Source organism: Lutra lutra, chromosome 5 (assembly GCF_902655055.1).
Source record: "Lutra lutra chromosome 5, mLutLut1.2, whole genome shotgun sequence".
Taxonomy (NCBI): domain Eukaryota; kingdom Metazoa; phylum Chordata; class Mammalia; order Carnivora; family Mustelidae; genus Lutra; species Lutra lutra.
Genome location: NC_062282.1, coordinates 65,808,358 through 65,824,154, shown reverse-complemented (window position 1 = coordinate 65,824,154; position 15,797 = coordinate 65,808,358). Strand labels below are relative to the sequence as shown.

Genomic DNA, 15,797 nt, shown 5'->3' with positions numbered 1-15,797 from the left:
ACTGTGAGGAGCGGCCAGACTGGGGAGAGGGTGGCTCAAGGGTCAGGTGGGAAGCTCAGGCTCCACGCTGAACTCCTCAGTGCTCAGGTGGGTGGGCTCAGGGCCATTCCTGCTCACCTCCCAACTGCCCTCACAGGACTGCTTTTTGAGGCGCAGGCTCCAGCTCTCTGGGCAGGGCTCCCCACAGTGGTCCATGGCGAGGATGACCGGCCGGGTGAGCAGGACTCCAGGGGGCCCACAGCTAACGATGGGACTCAGCAGGGTCTGACAGCCAGCTAGGGGCAACCTCAAGTGGGAAAATACGGGTGGAGAGGGAAAGGTGTCAGTGGGCTGTCCTGGGAGTTGGCTGGGGCAGAGCAATTGGCACCCCAGGGTTGAGGCCCCAGGGCTGGGTGGAGCTTATGGGCAGTTCTTCCCTGCCCTCCCCAGGGCTAGGCTAGACCAAGTCTGACAGTGGATGGCTAGGGGATGTCATGGTGACTGAAGGCAGAGGGCAGGACCCACCCAGCCCTAGCAACAGGGCCCGCGCCCACACCTCACATCCTCTGGCTTGTGCAGCGTGAGGTAGATCTCGTAGATCTTTCCCCGGGGTATGGCATCTGGAGGAATGAGGAGGCTGATCCCTGTGACAAAGTAAGAGGAGGCCTGGGGTTTGCCAGGGCTGCAAAGACATCAAACACCCCTCTCTCCCAGCCCCTACAGGCACCTCCCTTTGAGGATGACCAGTGCCAGCCTGGACTAGGGGACAGAGCTGCCACAGGGACTGCCAGGCTGTCCATCTACCCACACAGGCATGAAACGGAATCCTAGTGACCCGAAGAGAGGCTAAGGGAACTCGGGTGGAAAAAAGCATGCCTAGTTAGCCTGAGCACAGAAAGCTCTGGAACAAAAGCTGCTAGATGTTCTGTACCTACCTGACCTATCACCCAAAAGACACTGGGTGGGGCCAGGGCACTCCTGCTTGAAACCTTCCCTTCCTCCAGCATAAGGTCCAGCTCCCTGGTCTAGCCCTTCACGTCTGGCCCCAGCTGCCTTTCCAGCAGCTTCCTCAGCCCAGCCTGTGTTGTATTCTTGGCTATTCTGAAGCCCCTCTCTTGAGCACATCTCTACCTGGATGCCCTGTCGTCCTGCTCTGCTCAAGCTTTCCTCCTCCTATCGGCCCTGGCCATCTTTGGGGATGGCCATTCTCAGGCACCATGACTTTGCTCCTCATTTGCTAGTGGTGTCTGTAGGTAGGGCAGGCCTTTAACAGCCTTGCTGGCCTTGGTAGCCCTCCCTGGTTTGGGAGTCCCTGCACTCATGTCCTCTTGTCTGGCAGATTCAGCTCTGTGCAGTGTCCCACTCGGCAGCCCCAGAAGGGACTGCTCAGTGAGGAGTGGTTGCAGGGGAGAGCCAGTGGGGCAGGGGCTGCAGAGCTCCTCTGAGGATGGCAAGGAGTTGTCCTGCTCTACCTTCCTGCTCTTTTGGGATGGGGGCACCTACATCAGGAGGGACCTCGGACGCACGTGACTGGGGAAGAGGAAGGAATTCTATGACTTTATCCCACCAAGTCCAAAGCTCCAGAGCGAAGTCTGAGGTGGGCTGGCTGGAGTATCATCACTTCCCAGAAACTGAAGTGCAGGAGAGGGAAGGCACTGATGCCCTATTTACAGCTACTGCTCCCTTCACCAGCTCTGTGCTACCTCCTGGTACTGGCTGCCAGTGCTGGTGACAGTCGCAGAGATCCATGTGTGACTGCTCTCTGAGGTGGATGTATACATTCAGTAGAAGCTCACGTCCGGTACTCAGGGCAGTGAGGAAAAACCAGGGGCCCTGCTCTCCTGAGGCACTCAGCCCAGTGGGGGTGGGGGCAGAAGGACAGGTGGAGCAAAAGGTGCTGGGGGTTGGGGGGGGCAAGAAAGGCTGACGGTCTCTGAGTGTCACTGTGTGCTTGTCCCTTTCTAAGAGCTTGACATGGACCATCTCACCTCATCATCCTAGCAGCCCCGTGAGGAGGACATGAGGCACAGAGAGGGAGAGCTGCCAGATGAGTCAGTGAATGGGGGCAGAGGTGCCACAGGGCAGAGGAACCGTGTGTGCAAAGGGCAGCATGGTGTGCTTGGAGTGCTGAGAGCCCACTGTGACGGCCATGTGCATGAAAAAAGTGCTAGGAGGGTAGAGGCCACTGCATCTGGCCAGCAGGGGACAGAGAACTCACTGTGTCCTTGTTATGTGGGCATTGGGGAGCCCCGTAAAGGGCTCAAGAAGGGGAGGGACATGATTAAGTCTGGCTTCATTGGTGAGTGCTTGTTGCCTTGAACCAGATAAGAGGTAGGTATGGTGGCCTGAGCCAGAAAAGGCAGTGGGGAAGAGGCAAACCAGGAGCATTTGAGAAGGAAGAATGACGGGACTGGTGTGTGACTGACTAAAGCTGTTGTGGAGATGAGGGGGCAAGTGAAAAAGAGTAGAAGGTCAAGGTGACCTCTAGTTTCTGGCTGGAGCAACTTGACTCTGTTGTCCCTGAGGTGGGGAAAGCCAGAAAACAGGAGGTACTGGGGGAGGGTGGGAGACAGTGCTGTTTTAGGCACCAGGAATCTGAGGTACTGTGAGACATCCAGATGGAGCTGCCCAGGAGGCAGCTGGGTGTATGATTCTGTCGCCCAGGAGAAATGTGGCTGGGGATGGAGGAGTGGGAGTGATCTGCACAGACATGGCGATTAAAGCCACGGAGTAGGCGAGATTGCTCTGCGAGAGGGTGCCAGGAGGGAGCTCTGAGGAACACCTACATTTAGGGCACAGGCACCAGAAGCAGCTGGAGAGGGGTAAGAAAATCAGGGGCAAGTGGGGTCATCTGAGCTGAGGGAGAAGAGATTTTCAGGGTGGGAACACCAGAGGCTGCTGTGCTTCCTCAAAAGAGAACTATGGAAAGGGTCTGTGGAGTTCCTATCATGGACCCTGTCAGAAGGGTTTCAGTGAGGTGGTGGGCGGAGCAGCCCCCTGTCCCGGCATTTGTCCTCTGCCATCTCTCCATTAGTTCCACAGTTCCTTGGGGCCAGCACCTGCCCTACCTCTGGGCCCAGGGCCCAATGCAGAGTCTGGCACATGGGCTGGCTGACTGTGCAAATGAATGGCTAGTAGTCCCGTGCCCTGAAGTAACAGAAGGGAGACACTCTGGCCATGGCCTCAGTGCCGGCCCTACGGCCAGCCATGACTGGATTCTCTCCAAAACTCTCTCCCCACTCCTTGGTGCCTGGCTCAGAACTTGGGGTGAGGGTGAGCAGCCCAGGAAAAGCATCAAGAGCTGTCCCATCCTCCTCTAGGAGGGACACAAGGCTAGTTTTGCCTCTTAGAGCTCCCTGGGGCACCCTGGAGTCCTCCTCACCTGTATTAGGGATCATCAGCCGGCCCCCGAGGAAGTTGAAGGTCCCATAGGTCATGTTGCTGGTGCCACGGGGCAGGGAGCGGAAGTAGTTCTGGGTAGAGAGGCGGGAGACGAAGTCCTCGGCCTCAGAGGTGGGCGAGCTGTGGTGCAGCGTGTGGCGTCCACCACCCAGCGGGCTGAGAAGGTGCCCATTGGCGAGCTGGAACTTGGGGCTTGGCCCGTCCTGCCGGGGACATAGACTTCCCTGGCAGGTGGTGGTGGTGGTGCTGAGGTCTGGCTGGATGGTGAGAAGATGGGGATTGTCTGCAAGGGTAAAGACAGACTCAGGGGGTGGCACTGAGGTGACCCGTTGGGCAGTTCTTGGTGTGGGGGCCTGGCAGGAATGCTGGGAGTGAGGGGGCACCCCACCTGCTTTGCTGGGTTTGATGCTGACGGGCTGGAAGCCTGAGGTAAGGATGGATGAGTCAGCCACGTCTGAGTCCAGCCCTTCCTTCTTGCGGCAATAAACAAGGATGAGGACGAGCAGCAGCAGGAGGAGGCATACAGCCACAGCAATGAGGCCCACATAGAGGGCCACGTCCTCGGGCCCGGAAGCAGCTGCGGGAAAGAGCGCGGCCTTGGGAGGGGCAGGGTGCAGGAGGCCGGGAAGGAGAGGTCAGCGGTCTACACCCCAGGAGGATGAGGTGCTCACTCCTTGGGCATCAGCACTAGCGGGGCTGCGAATGTGGTGGCAGGGAGCATGGAGTCAGCATGTGTGCATCTCAGACCTGCATCTGCCACCACCTTGCTGTGTCACTGGGCAAATCACATCTCTCACTGCTCATTCAGTCTGGGGCTGCTGCTACTGAAGGATGGAGGAGGGGAGGAGACGCTTTCCCAGGCAGCCCTAGTGGACTGCCACGCTGAACCTACTCTTCTGGGGCCCAGGGCAGCTGGGGCTGGCGGAAGCTCCTGGGATCCCCAAAGTAGGGGCTCTACTTCCTGGAGGAGAGGGTCTGCTAATCTAATTCCTAGCCATGTCCCTGGGCCAGAAGCTGGGGTGCCAGGGCTTTTCTCCTGGTCTGCCTCCCCAGGCTTGAGGCAGGGCTGGGGTGGGGGTGATTGACTGCCTGGAGGAAGCTATATTGATTTTAGAAGGGCTTTGCATAATGGAAGAAATGTCCATCAGAAAGGAATTGACACAGATAATTAGGTTTTTAATTGAAAGAATGGGGGAGGGTGTGTTCTAGAGAAAAAAAAAAATCCAACAGAGATCTTTAATTGTTACTTATGGCCTTGTAATTAACAGGCCTCACAAGCCCAGTGTCCCCACAGGACTCGTGTGTGCACTTGGGGGACCGTGTGGAGGTGAAACTATAGGAGAGAAGGGGGATCCAGAAGCCTGGGGGACATGGGAAATATTCCCATGTATGCATGTTTCAGGAGAGGTGGGGGAGGTATTGGGGTATACACGGGCACATGTGTGGGTATGTTAGGGATGGGGAGTTCCCGAGGGTCCTGAACTTTGGAGAGGGCGTACACCTGTGTCAGGGGACTGATTCCCTCAGCTGTCACCTCCCTGGGGCTGGTCAGGGCCAATCCTGGCAAAATCAAGAGGACTCCTGGGGCAGAGTGGACTCACTGTGCACACAGAGGTCGCTGGTACAATTTCGGGTATCCAGATCAGCACCCCGGCACTCCTCACCTCCATTGCGGGGTGCTGGGTCAGAACACTCACGACTCCGCCAGTGGGTGCAGTCGAGCCCACAGGCTGACCACTTGCTCCATGGGCTCCAGCTGCCATCCACTAGAGGAGAGACAGGGACAGAGAGGAGATGGTGTGGTCAGCCTGGGCAGCGGCATAGGCAGTTCGACAGTGCGGCCCTGCTGGGCATCCAGACCTAGGTGCAGTGCTGTGGTAAGGAGCACACCCTCTGGTGTCCAGCTGGCCTGAATGACGCATGCTAATGACGGGAGGCACGATGATGCCGGGCCTGCTTTACTCTATCCACACTATGGGGCCGTCCTGGCCCTGGGGCAGCAAGGGCACTTGGTCCCACGATGACCCTGTGATTCCAGGCATAGGTGGTTCTGTAGACTCAGGCGGTGCCCTGCGCCTGCCCCACACTGTCTGTACCTGTCCTGACTGTACCGCAGAGTCTGTGACTTGGCCCCTCTGCCAACGCCTAGCCTGGACACAGACCAAGCCCTGCTTCCAACCACACTAAACCCCATCCCAGCCTTGGACTGAGCCTGGCCCTGCGTGTGGGTAGGTGGGATGGAGCCATGGGGGGCAGGTTGGTGGGCACAATGGAGCCAGGGCACGGAGATGGCGTGGTGAGGAGCGATGCGGGAGGCAGCGGCCGCTGGTACCTGGGCACAGGGTGGCGCAGGCTGTTTTCTGGACATTCTGCCCCTCACAGAAGGCACCCCCGTTGAGAGGCGCCGGGTTGGTGCAGCTCCGGCTCCGTTTCTGCCAGCCGCGCCCACAGCTGGCGCTGCAGACGGACCACTCGGTCCACGTCGACCACCCACCGTTCACTGGCCGGACAGAGAAGGACTGGGGTCAGGGAGCGGGGGCTTCCTCAGACATGCTGGCCCAGGGGCCAGGGCAGGAGGGCAGAGGGACTGTGAGCTGGAAAGGGGCGGGCTGTGGCTGTGCTGGTAGAGAAGCCCTGGAGGGGAGCCCGTGCTGGTGCTCGCTAACCCCCAGGGCCTGGCAGTACCGGCTCCACAGCCCCTTCTCCCAGCAGGCTCTGGAAGCGCCCAGGGCAGCCAGGCCTAGCTGCAGCTCCCATGCTCCTCCGGCCCAGACCCCAGTCTTTCACGAGGGCAACTCCGGCACCCGCCCCCTCTGCCTGCTCCTGGGGTGCCTGGAACACTCAACTTCCCACACCTGGGACACAGGAGCATGGGCTGTGGTCTGTTACTTTTCCTAGACTCCCATCCTGTGCCCTCATCTCCACTTGCACAATGTCCCTGGCCCACAGGTAACCCAAGGGATGGTCTCACCACAGATGACCACCAACCTGTCCCACACCTCAGCCCAGTTACGCCCCTTGGCTCTCAGATAGCCACAGCAGGCCCTCTCCTTGTCCTTCCCAGGGAGGCCAAGCCTGGTCCACTGGGCCCTGGCTCCATAGGGAGCCACTCACACATCGTTGCCCATCTCCCTATGCCTGGGAGCCCCTCTGCCCCACCAGCACTGGGGCCCACCGTAGACGATGACAGCAGCTGAGGCGCTGCGGCGACGCGCTACGATGTTCTTGGCCACGCAGGTGTAGTTGGCCGTGTCGGCCAGGCGGGCCTGTCGCACCACCAGGCTGTGCTCCCTTGTGATGTACACATTGGGGTCCAGGGACGGGTCCACCAGGTCCTCGTTCCGGAGCCACTCCACCTGGGGGAGGGAGCCATGCCACTGCACTGCCCGCCCATGCTGGCCCTACCTGGAGCGAGAGTAGCCCCTGGGGGCGTCAGGGCAGGCAGGACCCAAGACCTGGGAGCCCTACCCACCTGTGGAGCAGGCACCAGAGCCCCTCTCACCTCAGCCGGGGGGATGCCCTCGGGTGGGCGGCAGGGCAGCACGATGCCCTGCTCCAGGGATACCTCCTTGGCCAGCGGCTCCTGCTCGAAGTTCTTGCGCAAATCTGGGAGAAGAGCAAGAGTGTCCTCCAGCCCGAGTGTCTCATGCTGGCTCAGCCTGGCTGGCCCTGTCCCCTGGTCCTGCAGCGGCTGTGGCGCATGGCTAAAGAAAGTGCCAAGTGACTAGGGGGATATGGGAGTGGCTAGGGAGTGGACAGAGGCACTTTCTCTGCCATCTAGGCAGGACCTGAGGTTTTCTGAACAGACCCTTATCCTTGGTGATACCCTCCATCCACCCCGACCAAGGGCCAGGCCCTGGACTCACAGGCAATGCGGATATAGGCCTTCTGACTCTTGGTGGTGCCTGAGGAGCTCCACGCCACACACTGGCACCAGTACTCCTCCAGCCCAAACACCTTCTCCACCTGCTGCCTCGAGACGTTGATGCGGACCTCCATGGCGGGCAACCCTGGGGGGGAAGGAGGGGTGGGTAGCCAGAGTTCTGGTTGTGCCAAGCCTCACACAGTTCTGGCGGCCCAGATGTGTGGGGGTCTTTGGCTCAGAAGGAGAGTGGACCCTGAAGGCAACCCTTAGCCTGGAAGGAACTCTGCGGGAGCCCCAGGGGATGCTCCATTTATATCTCCCAAAGGCCAGGAGCAGTCCTTAGCAATTCCATTCACTCTACTTTGTTACCCAAGGCCTGTCTCCCTGCAGCCGCAGAAATGTCTCTAAACGGGCTTGCTGTTGTTTCAGAGACAACAGTACAGAGGAGTTTTGGGCTACAGAGACTGGCCTTCAAAGACCCAAGGCAGAAGGGGTGGAGCAGATAGGATAGCTCTGGGGCCTTTGTGGTTAAAAAAGGTGAGGAAGGATCTGGTTCCTCTCCCTGGGGTTTAGCAGGTAGATTATGACATGTGATAATATAATAACAGCTATTAACAGTTTAATTACAGCGACTGTGTAGTATGATAATAGACCCCTGGGGCTTAGCCAGGGTTTCCCACATGCTGGCTTATTTTCTTCAATCTACTCCCTCGGATGGTATTGCTCCCACTTTACAGATAAGGAAACAGAGGCTTAGAGAGACGGTGATTTGCTGTAGCTGCTAAGGGCTGTCTGAATCCACAGTGCGTTCAGGGGTCCCCCCTGCCCATTTCACGGAGGAGCGGTAGGGGGTGGGTGAGGGGGCAGTCTGCAGAGGAGAAGCTGGCCAGTGATGGGCATCTGGGACCCTCTCTGCCCTGATTGGGCTGGGCTGAAGGGATTCCGCTCAAGGACAGACTGAGCCCCTCTACCTTCTGCCATACCTGGACCCCAAAAATGGGACACCAAGGAGGCCAAATCCTCTGAGGACCCTGGACAGGAGATCCTAGCCCTCTTCTAGTCCCCTGGCCCTTGGCCAAAACCAGTGTCCCCAGGAGTGAGACAGGACTGTTTCCAATTTCTCCTTCTCGTGACCCCAATTTCCCTCGGGTCATTGGCTTATCAGAAAAAGGGAGAGAGGCCGGGCAACCAATGTGTTTCCATTGTTAACAGAGAAATTCAATTAGGGCTGCATTGCAGGAGGGGCAGCAGCCCAGCTGAGCAGGCAGGCCGGGAGGCTGTTTTCCCTCTTAACTTCTTCAACATGTCTTTCCCTGACCCCTGCCCAGACCCCTCCTCGTGAGTCTCTCTAGCTCCCACACCGGGTCCCCAGATTTTTCCCCCTTGCCCTTGCCCGCAGCAAGCTCTCACAGGAGATGTGGAGGTGGAGGGGGGTGGTGTCCACCTCTGGCTGAGGTCATCATGGCTGAGCTCCCTCTGTTCTGGCCACTGCCTGCAACCCCTTTTCTCGAAGGTGAAAAATGTGTGTATTCTCTGGCGGTAGGGTGAGGGCTGAGAACAGAGGGTCCCTCACAGGGTCTGTATGCAGGAGAAGGGCCCTGGGCTCTAGCTACCTGACAAGCACAAGGAGCCGTGTATACACTTGGGGGTGGTGACAGGGCCCTCCAGCTCTAAGCCTCTAGGGTTAGTGGTGAGAGACTTAGAACATTCTGAACCTGGTACCCTTCTTGAGTGGACAGGTCTGTGGATGGATGGACTACTGCATCCCCCATGGTGGTGGTGGGAGCTCAGGCAACTCAGTTTGGGGAGAACAGCACTAAATTTAAGCACTCCTATTTCTTTATCCCCATCTCCTCCCCTCTCTGTCCTGCCACTGCCACCCCCTCATCTCCTTCCTGCTGCCATGAATGAGGGCCAAGTTTGTCCATGATGTCCCAGATCCGGCAGCACCCTTGAGGCCCACAAGCTCCAGAGGGTGGTGGATCCAGAAGGAGACCCAGACACTACCCTGCTGGTCCTTGATGTGAAGACGGTGCCTTCCTCCCTGCAGGTCACTGGGCAGATGCCAGGGAGGAAGGATGCAGTGTCCCTGTTGGCCGCAGAGCGTGTGGGGTGTGAGTGGGTGTGTAAATGCTGTGGGCACATGGGGAGGCCCCGGTGTGGGTGTTTGAGTATTTTTGGGAGATGGAGGGTTGGAGGGGTGGAGGTTGGGCTCTGAGGCCAAGTTGGGGTTTAGATTCTCACTTTCTCATCAATCTGCTTCTAATAACCAGTTTGTTTGACACACAATAAATTACCTTCCCAGGTGGGACTCCAAGGCTTGGTCTCTCTGATTTTGGGCTTTTATAGCATCAGCAGGTTTGGGTTTGAGGGTTTTCAGGCTTTGGTCCCTCCTCCTGGCCTTCTGGATGGGGAATGGGGACAAGTGAGGGGAAGAGAGGAGTGCTGTCTCTTGGGGTGTCCACCCAGCTACCCACACAGGAATGGGCGGGGCTGCAGATCTGCGCTGACCTAGGACACCTCCATACCCACCTGACAACAGAATGTTTCTGGGTCAGGGTCTTCGGTCTGAGTCCCTGCACAGCACCACTCCCCACTGTAGTGCCATCTGTTCCTGAGCAAGGGAAGCCTATCTCTTCTCAAAGCACTCAATGGTTTTGGGTTGAGAAATCAAGATCAATACAAAGTCAGATGTGCTGGCCATGGGACGCTTGAGTTTGTATGCTCAGGGCAGGAAAGGGCCACAGTGATTATGGGAGGGATATGTTCCCACGTGCTCTGCTCTCCACCTGGTTTGAAGGGAGCAAGGCCAGAAGAGTCTGTTGGGGAGTGTGGGGTGGTGGGTCTTGGCATATGTGGCCCAGCCTGTGACCGCTATGCAGGCCCTGACCTGGGTCTCAGCCAAGCCTTGGATTCCAGACCTCCTGATGGCAGGAGACAAGGAGGGGTCTGTGGGGAAGCCTGGAAGGGGAACCTGGGAGCAGCTGGAGACTGGCCTAGAGCTTTCAAACTTCTAAGAAGTTCCAGACAGGCCCTTAATGATGCAGGAAGGCAGGTCTCTGACTATAGCTTCCTTCTCCTCATCTGTCCTCTTCCTGGGGGCTCTGTCAGTGGGAGGCCTCACCGTGCCCCAAAGTGGTGCTGGGCCCTAGGTGTGGGGTGGGAAGAGAAGAAAGGCCTGGAGCTGGGTTCACACAGGGTCCATGAGTTCTCATGGCTTCTCCCACCAACCTGCAAGGGGACCCTCCTTACTCCCATTTTGCAGATGAGGAAACTGAGGCCCAGGGCAGGGAGGGCAGACACCCCACCAGGCCCTAAAGTTGCAGGGGCAGGGAGGCTTCTGGTACCTGCTGGGGTCTGAAGGTGGGGTCCGAAGGTGGCTGATCATCTTGGGCGCTAACCTAGGCCTGGCACAGAGTTAACCTCTGAGGACTGCAAGAAAGAAGCTGCAAGTAAGTAGCAGCTGTGTCTAGGCCCAGCCAGCGCAGGGCTCGGGCCGGGGCAGGAACCACTAACTCAGGAGCCAACACCTGGCAGCAAGGAGGCCTGAGTCAAGTGTGACTTCTAGAGACCGGAATGTTTGGTTGGAACCCTTTTGGGGCCCTGATGAGTCACAGCCATCTGTAACATGACAGGCTCGCTCTGAGGACCAAGTCACCCGCTGCCTAAACTCAAGGCTACTTACATCACGGTTACTGGGACAGCTTCCAAGTTCTCCCAGGCAAGGGCCTGTCCTGCAGTCTCCTTCTGCCCAGCACCAACTTTTCAAGGTTCTGGTGTGGTCGCAACCCTATGTCCAGCTGTGTGCCCCCCAGAGCCCCTTCTGTCCATACCTGGGTCTCTGCGTTTGGGTCTTGTGGCCCTTCTGCCTGGGAAATGCTCATTCCAGGAGGTTTTAAGACTCATGCTTGGAAATTGCTCCTCATCTGGAATCTTTCCTGGGCTACCCAGACCCTCCTGCCTGGCAGCTTAGGCCACCCTTCTGGGCCTGAGGTTTCTTGCCTGCCTTGACATCAGCATGAATTGTCCTGGGCCCGGCCAGCCTATGTTCGTCTCACACTGGTGGCCGCAGCCCCACAAGTGTGTGCTGTGTGTTTCGGGACTCAACCTGAGGGTTCCTCATACATGGGGGCCTCACAGAGCGCCAGAGCGAAGGGAGAAGAAGTAAACTGAACTGGGGTCCAGCTAGTGAGGAGGAAGGGAGGGTCGTCAGCTCCGCCAGGCCTGCTCTTGGGGAGTGCTGGGACCCAGGCAAGCGCTCTCTCACATCCCAAAGCCCACACGCTGCCCGAGGCCAGGGCAGGGGCACAGAATGGGGTATCCCACGGGAACGGTACTTCCTGAGTCTGCCTGGGGTTTCTGGAACCCCTCCCTCCACATCTTCGCTCAGTCTCACTGGTTCCCTCTCTTCTGTGTCTCTGGGTCTGCCCCTTCCATCAGTCCCCTCACCCACATGGGCCCCAAGTGTCACCCGTAGCTCTGACCATGCCACTTGGCAGTTTGAAATCCCATGGGACTGTGACCCCACTCCAGAGCCTGATGGGCGAGTCTTCCAGATGGCACCACTGCTCCCTGTGCACACACCCCACTCTCCCTGCTGACCTTGAGCAGCACGCCAGCCTCTCTGACTCCAAGTCTTTGCTCATGCTAAGCCCCTTTCCTGGAATGCCATTCCCCTCTCCTCTTTTGGACTAGCTCTCAGAACCTTCATTTCCACGTCACCTCCTCTGAGGAGCCTCAGTCTGCTTTCCTCTTGTTGCCATAGCCCTCAGGGCTCACTGAGAGCTCCCCGTGCCAACCACCTCTCTGCAGGAGTTGGGGCTCTCTGAGGGTGGTGGCTTGTCGCTGGCACAAAAGCGGGTGCTCAGGGAATGTGCAAGTGAGTGAACGGCGCACGCAGATCAAACACTCATGGAGTATGAGGCCTGTGAGCTCTTCTGTCCTCTGAGAGCTACTCCCTCCCAACTCCCTCTCTTTGCTGGCACCTCTCACCAGGCTGCCCCTGGCCTAGCCCAGCCCTGTGTCCCTCCAACCACAGCATCTGGGGGCCTTTGGAGGGGGTTCCCTTTTACTCACGCCCTCCCAAGTGGTCAGGTCTGGTGAGGGTGTGGCATCCTAGGGAAGGCCCCTGTGTACATACAGGGAGACCTAGGTGTGGGAGTCCTGCCTCTTCTGGGGAGCCGGGGTGGTGGGCACGGGGCTGGTGACATCCTGGCCTCCTCACAGGCGTGCAGCCAGAGGCGATCGCAAGCCCCCCTCTGGGCCTCCATTTTCCCTGAGGTGGAAACTGGCTTCCCCTTCCCTGGGCCCTGCCTGGCTGCGCAGCCAGGACTCACCGCTGCCATCATCCGTACTGCGCTCTATCACGTGGTCCACCTGGCGGACCCACTCCCCGTTGCACTTGAAGAAGATCTGTGTGGCAGGCATGGCCTTGCACACCAGCAGCACCGGCTTGTTCTTGACGATGTACACATCCTCAGGCTCCACCAGGAAGTGGGGAAGCAGGTCTGGGTTGGCACCGGGGACCGGGTTGGCCACCGTAGCACTCTGCTGGGCACCTGCAGTGGGGGCAGAGCAGGAAGGTGAGCCGGGGCCACTGGCAGGATTGTGGGGCCCGTGGGGGCTGCGTGCCCATTCAGGGGCTGGGGCTGGGCTCTGGGAAGGCAGCTGATGGGGCCAGGCTCCCACCTCCAGCCCAGCGACCCAGGCTACTGAATGCTCCCCTGAGCCTCAGTGTCCCCTCTGTCAAATGGGGAGAGCCCACCCACTTCGGAAGACTATGGAGAGCAGAAATGAGATGGGGGTGGGAGTCCCAGCACTTAGGGGGCCCTCCACAGACAACAGAAGTTAGGGCCTCCTGTTACTCAGGTAGAAGTTCAGGGACCTGGGGAGGCAGTCCACCACCCTCAGAGGTCCAGAGAGTGCTGGAGGGAGGGAGAAGACCCCAGCAGGACAGGTGGGCAGGTCCCTTCCTCCCATGTCCGGCATCTCTGAGGCCACTTCTGGGTTCATTTCCATTCTCCCCTAGAAGCAGGGGTGCTCAGAAAATAGCATATGAAAGAAGGAGGCGAAGGGGCAGCTGTGAGGGAGACTATGGGGGTTGCTGGTGGCTGTGCTATAGAGAGGCCCAGGGGAGGGGTGGGGGGACGGGGAGCCTGTGCTGCCGGGCAGGGTGGGAGCTAGAAGTGTGTGTCTGGGAGCCTGAGGGACCAGGCTAGGTCCCGCCCCTTCAAGGAGACCCAAATACATGCTTCCTTCTAATTTTAACTGAAACCACAAGCATCCACAAGTCATTTGTTGCTAATGACACAGGTAATTGGCTCTGAGGCTTTGGCGGAGGTCATCCCCCCTCCCCCACAGCAGTCTGACAGTCTGTTGGACCAGCAGGACCCCTGGGAGGGTAAAGGGTGAGTTGGGAGGGAGTGGGAGGATGGAGATGGGGTGACCTCAGCCTCCAGCCAGTCGCCCACCAAACAGGCCCCTTACAGCCTGGCTTTTCCCTCAGGGCCACTGTGATTTCTCACAACCCACTCTCACAATCAATAGTGGCCTCTGGGCATAAAGAGGGAAGAACATGGGTTTCAGAGACCAATGCAGCTCCTTGCTAGTGGTGACCTTGGGTGAATTAGCCATTCACCCATTAGTCATCTGTGACACCGAGGTCCCGTCTGTCCCTCAGGAGACTCTGGAGGTCCCTCACGTGGTCGGCCTCTTGGGTTTTCTACCATCTACCCTTTTGGGGGCAGTCCGAAACCCACAGTGGGCTTCTAACCTAAGAAGGCCTGGCTCCCACTCTGTGTGGAGGGCAGCTACACGGCCCTTTCCCTCCCGTTTGCACAGGGCCGCTCTTTCCAAGGTGGGAGACTGTCCTCTCCAACCCCAGACTGTGATTTTGGGGAGGGGATCTGTGCCTGGTCCTGTGGGTGTCCTGGGCCAGCTCAGGTGAGCTGGGAATGCCAGCCAAGAGAGGCTGAAACCTGGTGTGACTTCAGGCACACACACCCCCACCGCGAGCCCGTCTCCTCGCCTGCCAGAGGGAGCACCCCACTCTTCAGGCAGCTGTGAGGAGGAGATGAGAAAAGGCACTGTGCCTGGCTCACGCCAGGGCCTAGCGGTTTTGCATTTCTGAGGGCAAAGGAATGCCTCTCCCCTAACTCAGCAGCCATACAGCAATATCTTTGAGGAAACTGAGGCACAGAGCCAGATGCCTTGCCCTCAGGTTGGGGTGGGGAGTCCTGCCCCTGTTGGGTGGGAGGGATGGGGGGGTGTGGAGGGTGTTTCTGACTCAGCCAGATGGCATCTGCAGCACAGCCATCCACCGCCTCCCCCCGGCCTCTCTCCAGCCTGTCTTTTCCTCTTTGAGTTCTCTTTGGCGTGGTCTGTGCACTTTCCTTCAGCTTCAAGACCAAGGCCAACCTGCCCAGGAAGCACACTTGCCGTTGGGGAAACAAAGCTTCCCTTTCTCCATCCTGCCTGCTCCAGGGCTCTGCCAGTTCCCCCTGGGGTCTGGTGGAGGCTGAGGAATGTGGGGGTGCAGGCAGAGGGGAGGAACGGTCTAGACATCTTACAGATGGAAACTGAGCTCCGAGGGTGAAGTCACAGCCCTCGCACCCCCTGGCTCAGACCCTGGACTCAAAAAGTGTCGTGACTTTTGTTATTACACTTCCTCTTCGCTGTCACTGGGTGGCCACTCGCCACTCCGCTAGGGAGGGCTGGGGCAGGTGCAGGCCTAAGGTGTGCACATGAACGGGAGTGTGGGCTCCTGCATGCAGGCCTGGATCGGGGAGCCAGCAGGCCTGGGGCCCCTCTAGACATGGTGTCTCCGCAGACCCCACGGCTGCCCAGAGAAGGGCCAAGCCTGACCACTGAGTGGGGCCTGGAGGGGGGGTGGGCAGGGGTCAGCAGCTCCAGCGGGGGATTGGACCCCTCAGTGGCAGGTTCCAGGCTTCCCTGCACCTCACTTCACGGAGGCTGGAAGCAATGGCCGGGGCCTGCCCACTAGCTCAGAGATGGAAGGGCAGGGGTTCCGGCCGGGAATATGGGCAGCGAGTGGCCCTCAAGGCACCCTATTGCTTGCAGCACCAAGCACTGCTCACGTCAGCTGCCTGCTGAACCCAGCACAATCCCTCATGTCTGCATTTAACTGCTAATGAAAAATAAATGTACTGTGACCAATAAGGGACATAGCTCACTTCTCCAGGGCCTCCGTCATGCCACGCTGGTGCGGCCTTACCCTCCTCACACTGAGGGGAGGCATTTTCGGGGTGGACCCGGGGGCACCCTCCAGGCTGCAGCTATCCCGTCTACCAAGGACACTCTGAGGCTACGGGTCGGGGTAAATTCAGGCCCCAATGGATGTCCTTTTGGAGCTACTAGAAGCTTCGGGGGCGGCCAGAGTGGGCTTCTCCTCCTCTGGCCCTGAAGCCTGTGACCCCGTGGTCAGCACATGATTGGCCTGACCCTTCACTGTCCCCCTTAGGCTTCTTGCCTGAACTAAGGCAGAGCATGAGCCGCGGGTCCCTCCCCCTCCTTACCACAAGCCACTAGAGTG

General features: G+C 58.8%; 1 protein-coding gene across 3 annotated transcripts in view; it reads right to left on the bottom strand.

The window, feature by feature from the left end:
* UNC5A (unc-5 netrin receptor A) overlaps positions 1-15,797 on the bottom strand; it is a 60,577-nt gene that overhangs the window by 3,087 nt on the left and 41,693 nt on the right. Inside the window, exons 2-11 of one of the 3 annotated variants that reach the window (XM_047729145.1) lie at positions 12,583-12,804; positions 7,248-7,391; positions 6,884-6,987; positions 6,557-6,737; positions 5,714-5,881; positions 4,983-5,147; positions 3,770-3,958; positions 3,362-3,664; positions 536-623; positions 118-286 (exon numbers count right to left, since the gene is read on the bottom strand). In XM_047729145.1, the coding sequence (XP_047585101.1) occupies positions 118-286; positions 536-623; positions 3,362-3,664; positions 3,770-3,958; positions 4,983-5,147; positions 5,714-5,881; positions 6,557-6,737; positions 6,884-6,987; positions 7,248-7,391; positions 12,583-12,804 (1,733 nt within the window). Of the gene's footprint in view, positions 1-117; positions 287-535; positions 624-3,361; positions 3,665-3,769; positions 3,978-4,982; positions 5,148-5,713; positions 5,882-6,556; positions 6,738-6,883; positions 6,988-7,247; positions 7,392-12,582; positions 12,805-15,797 lie in introns of all 3 variants that reach the window. The other 2 variants (XM_047729146.1, XM_047729147.1) reach the window with 2 other exon arrangements.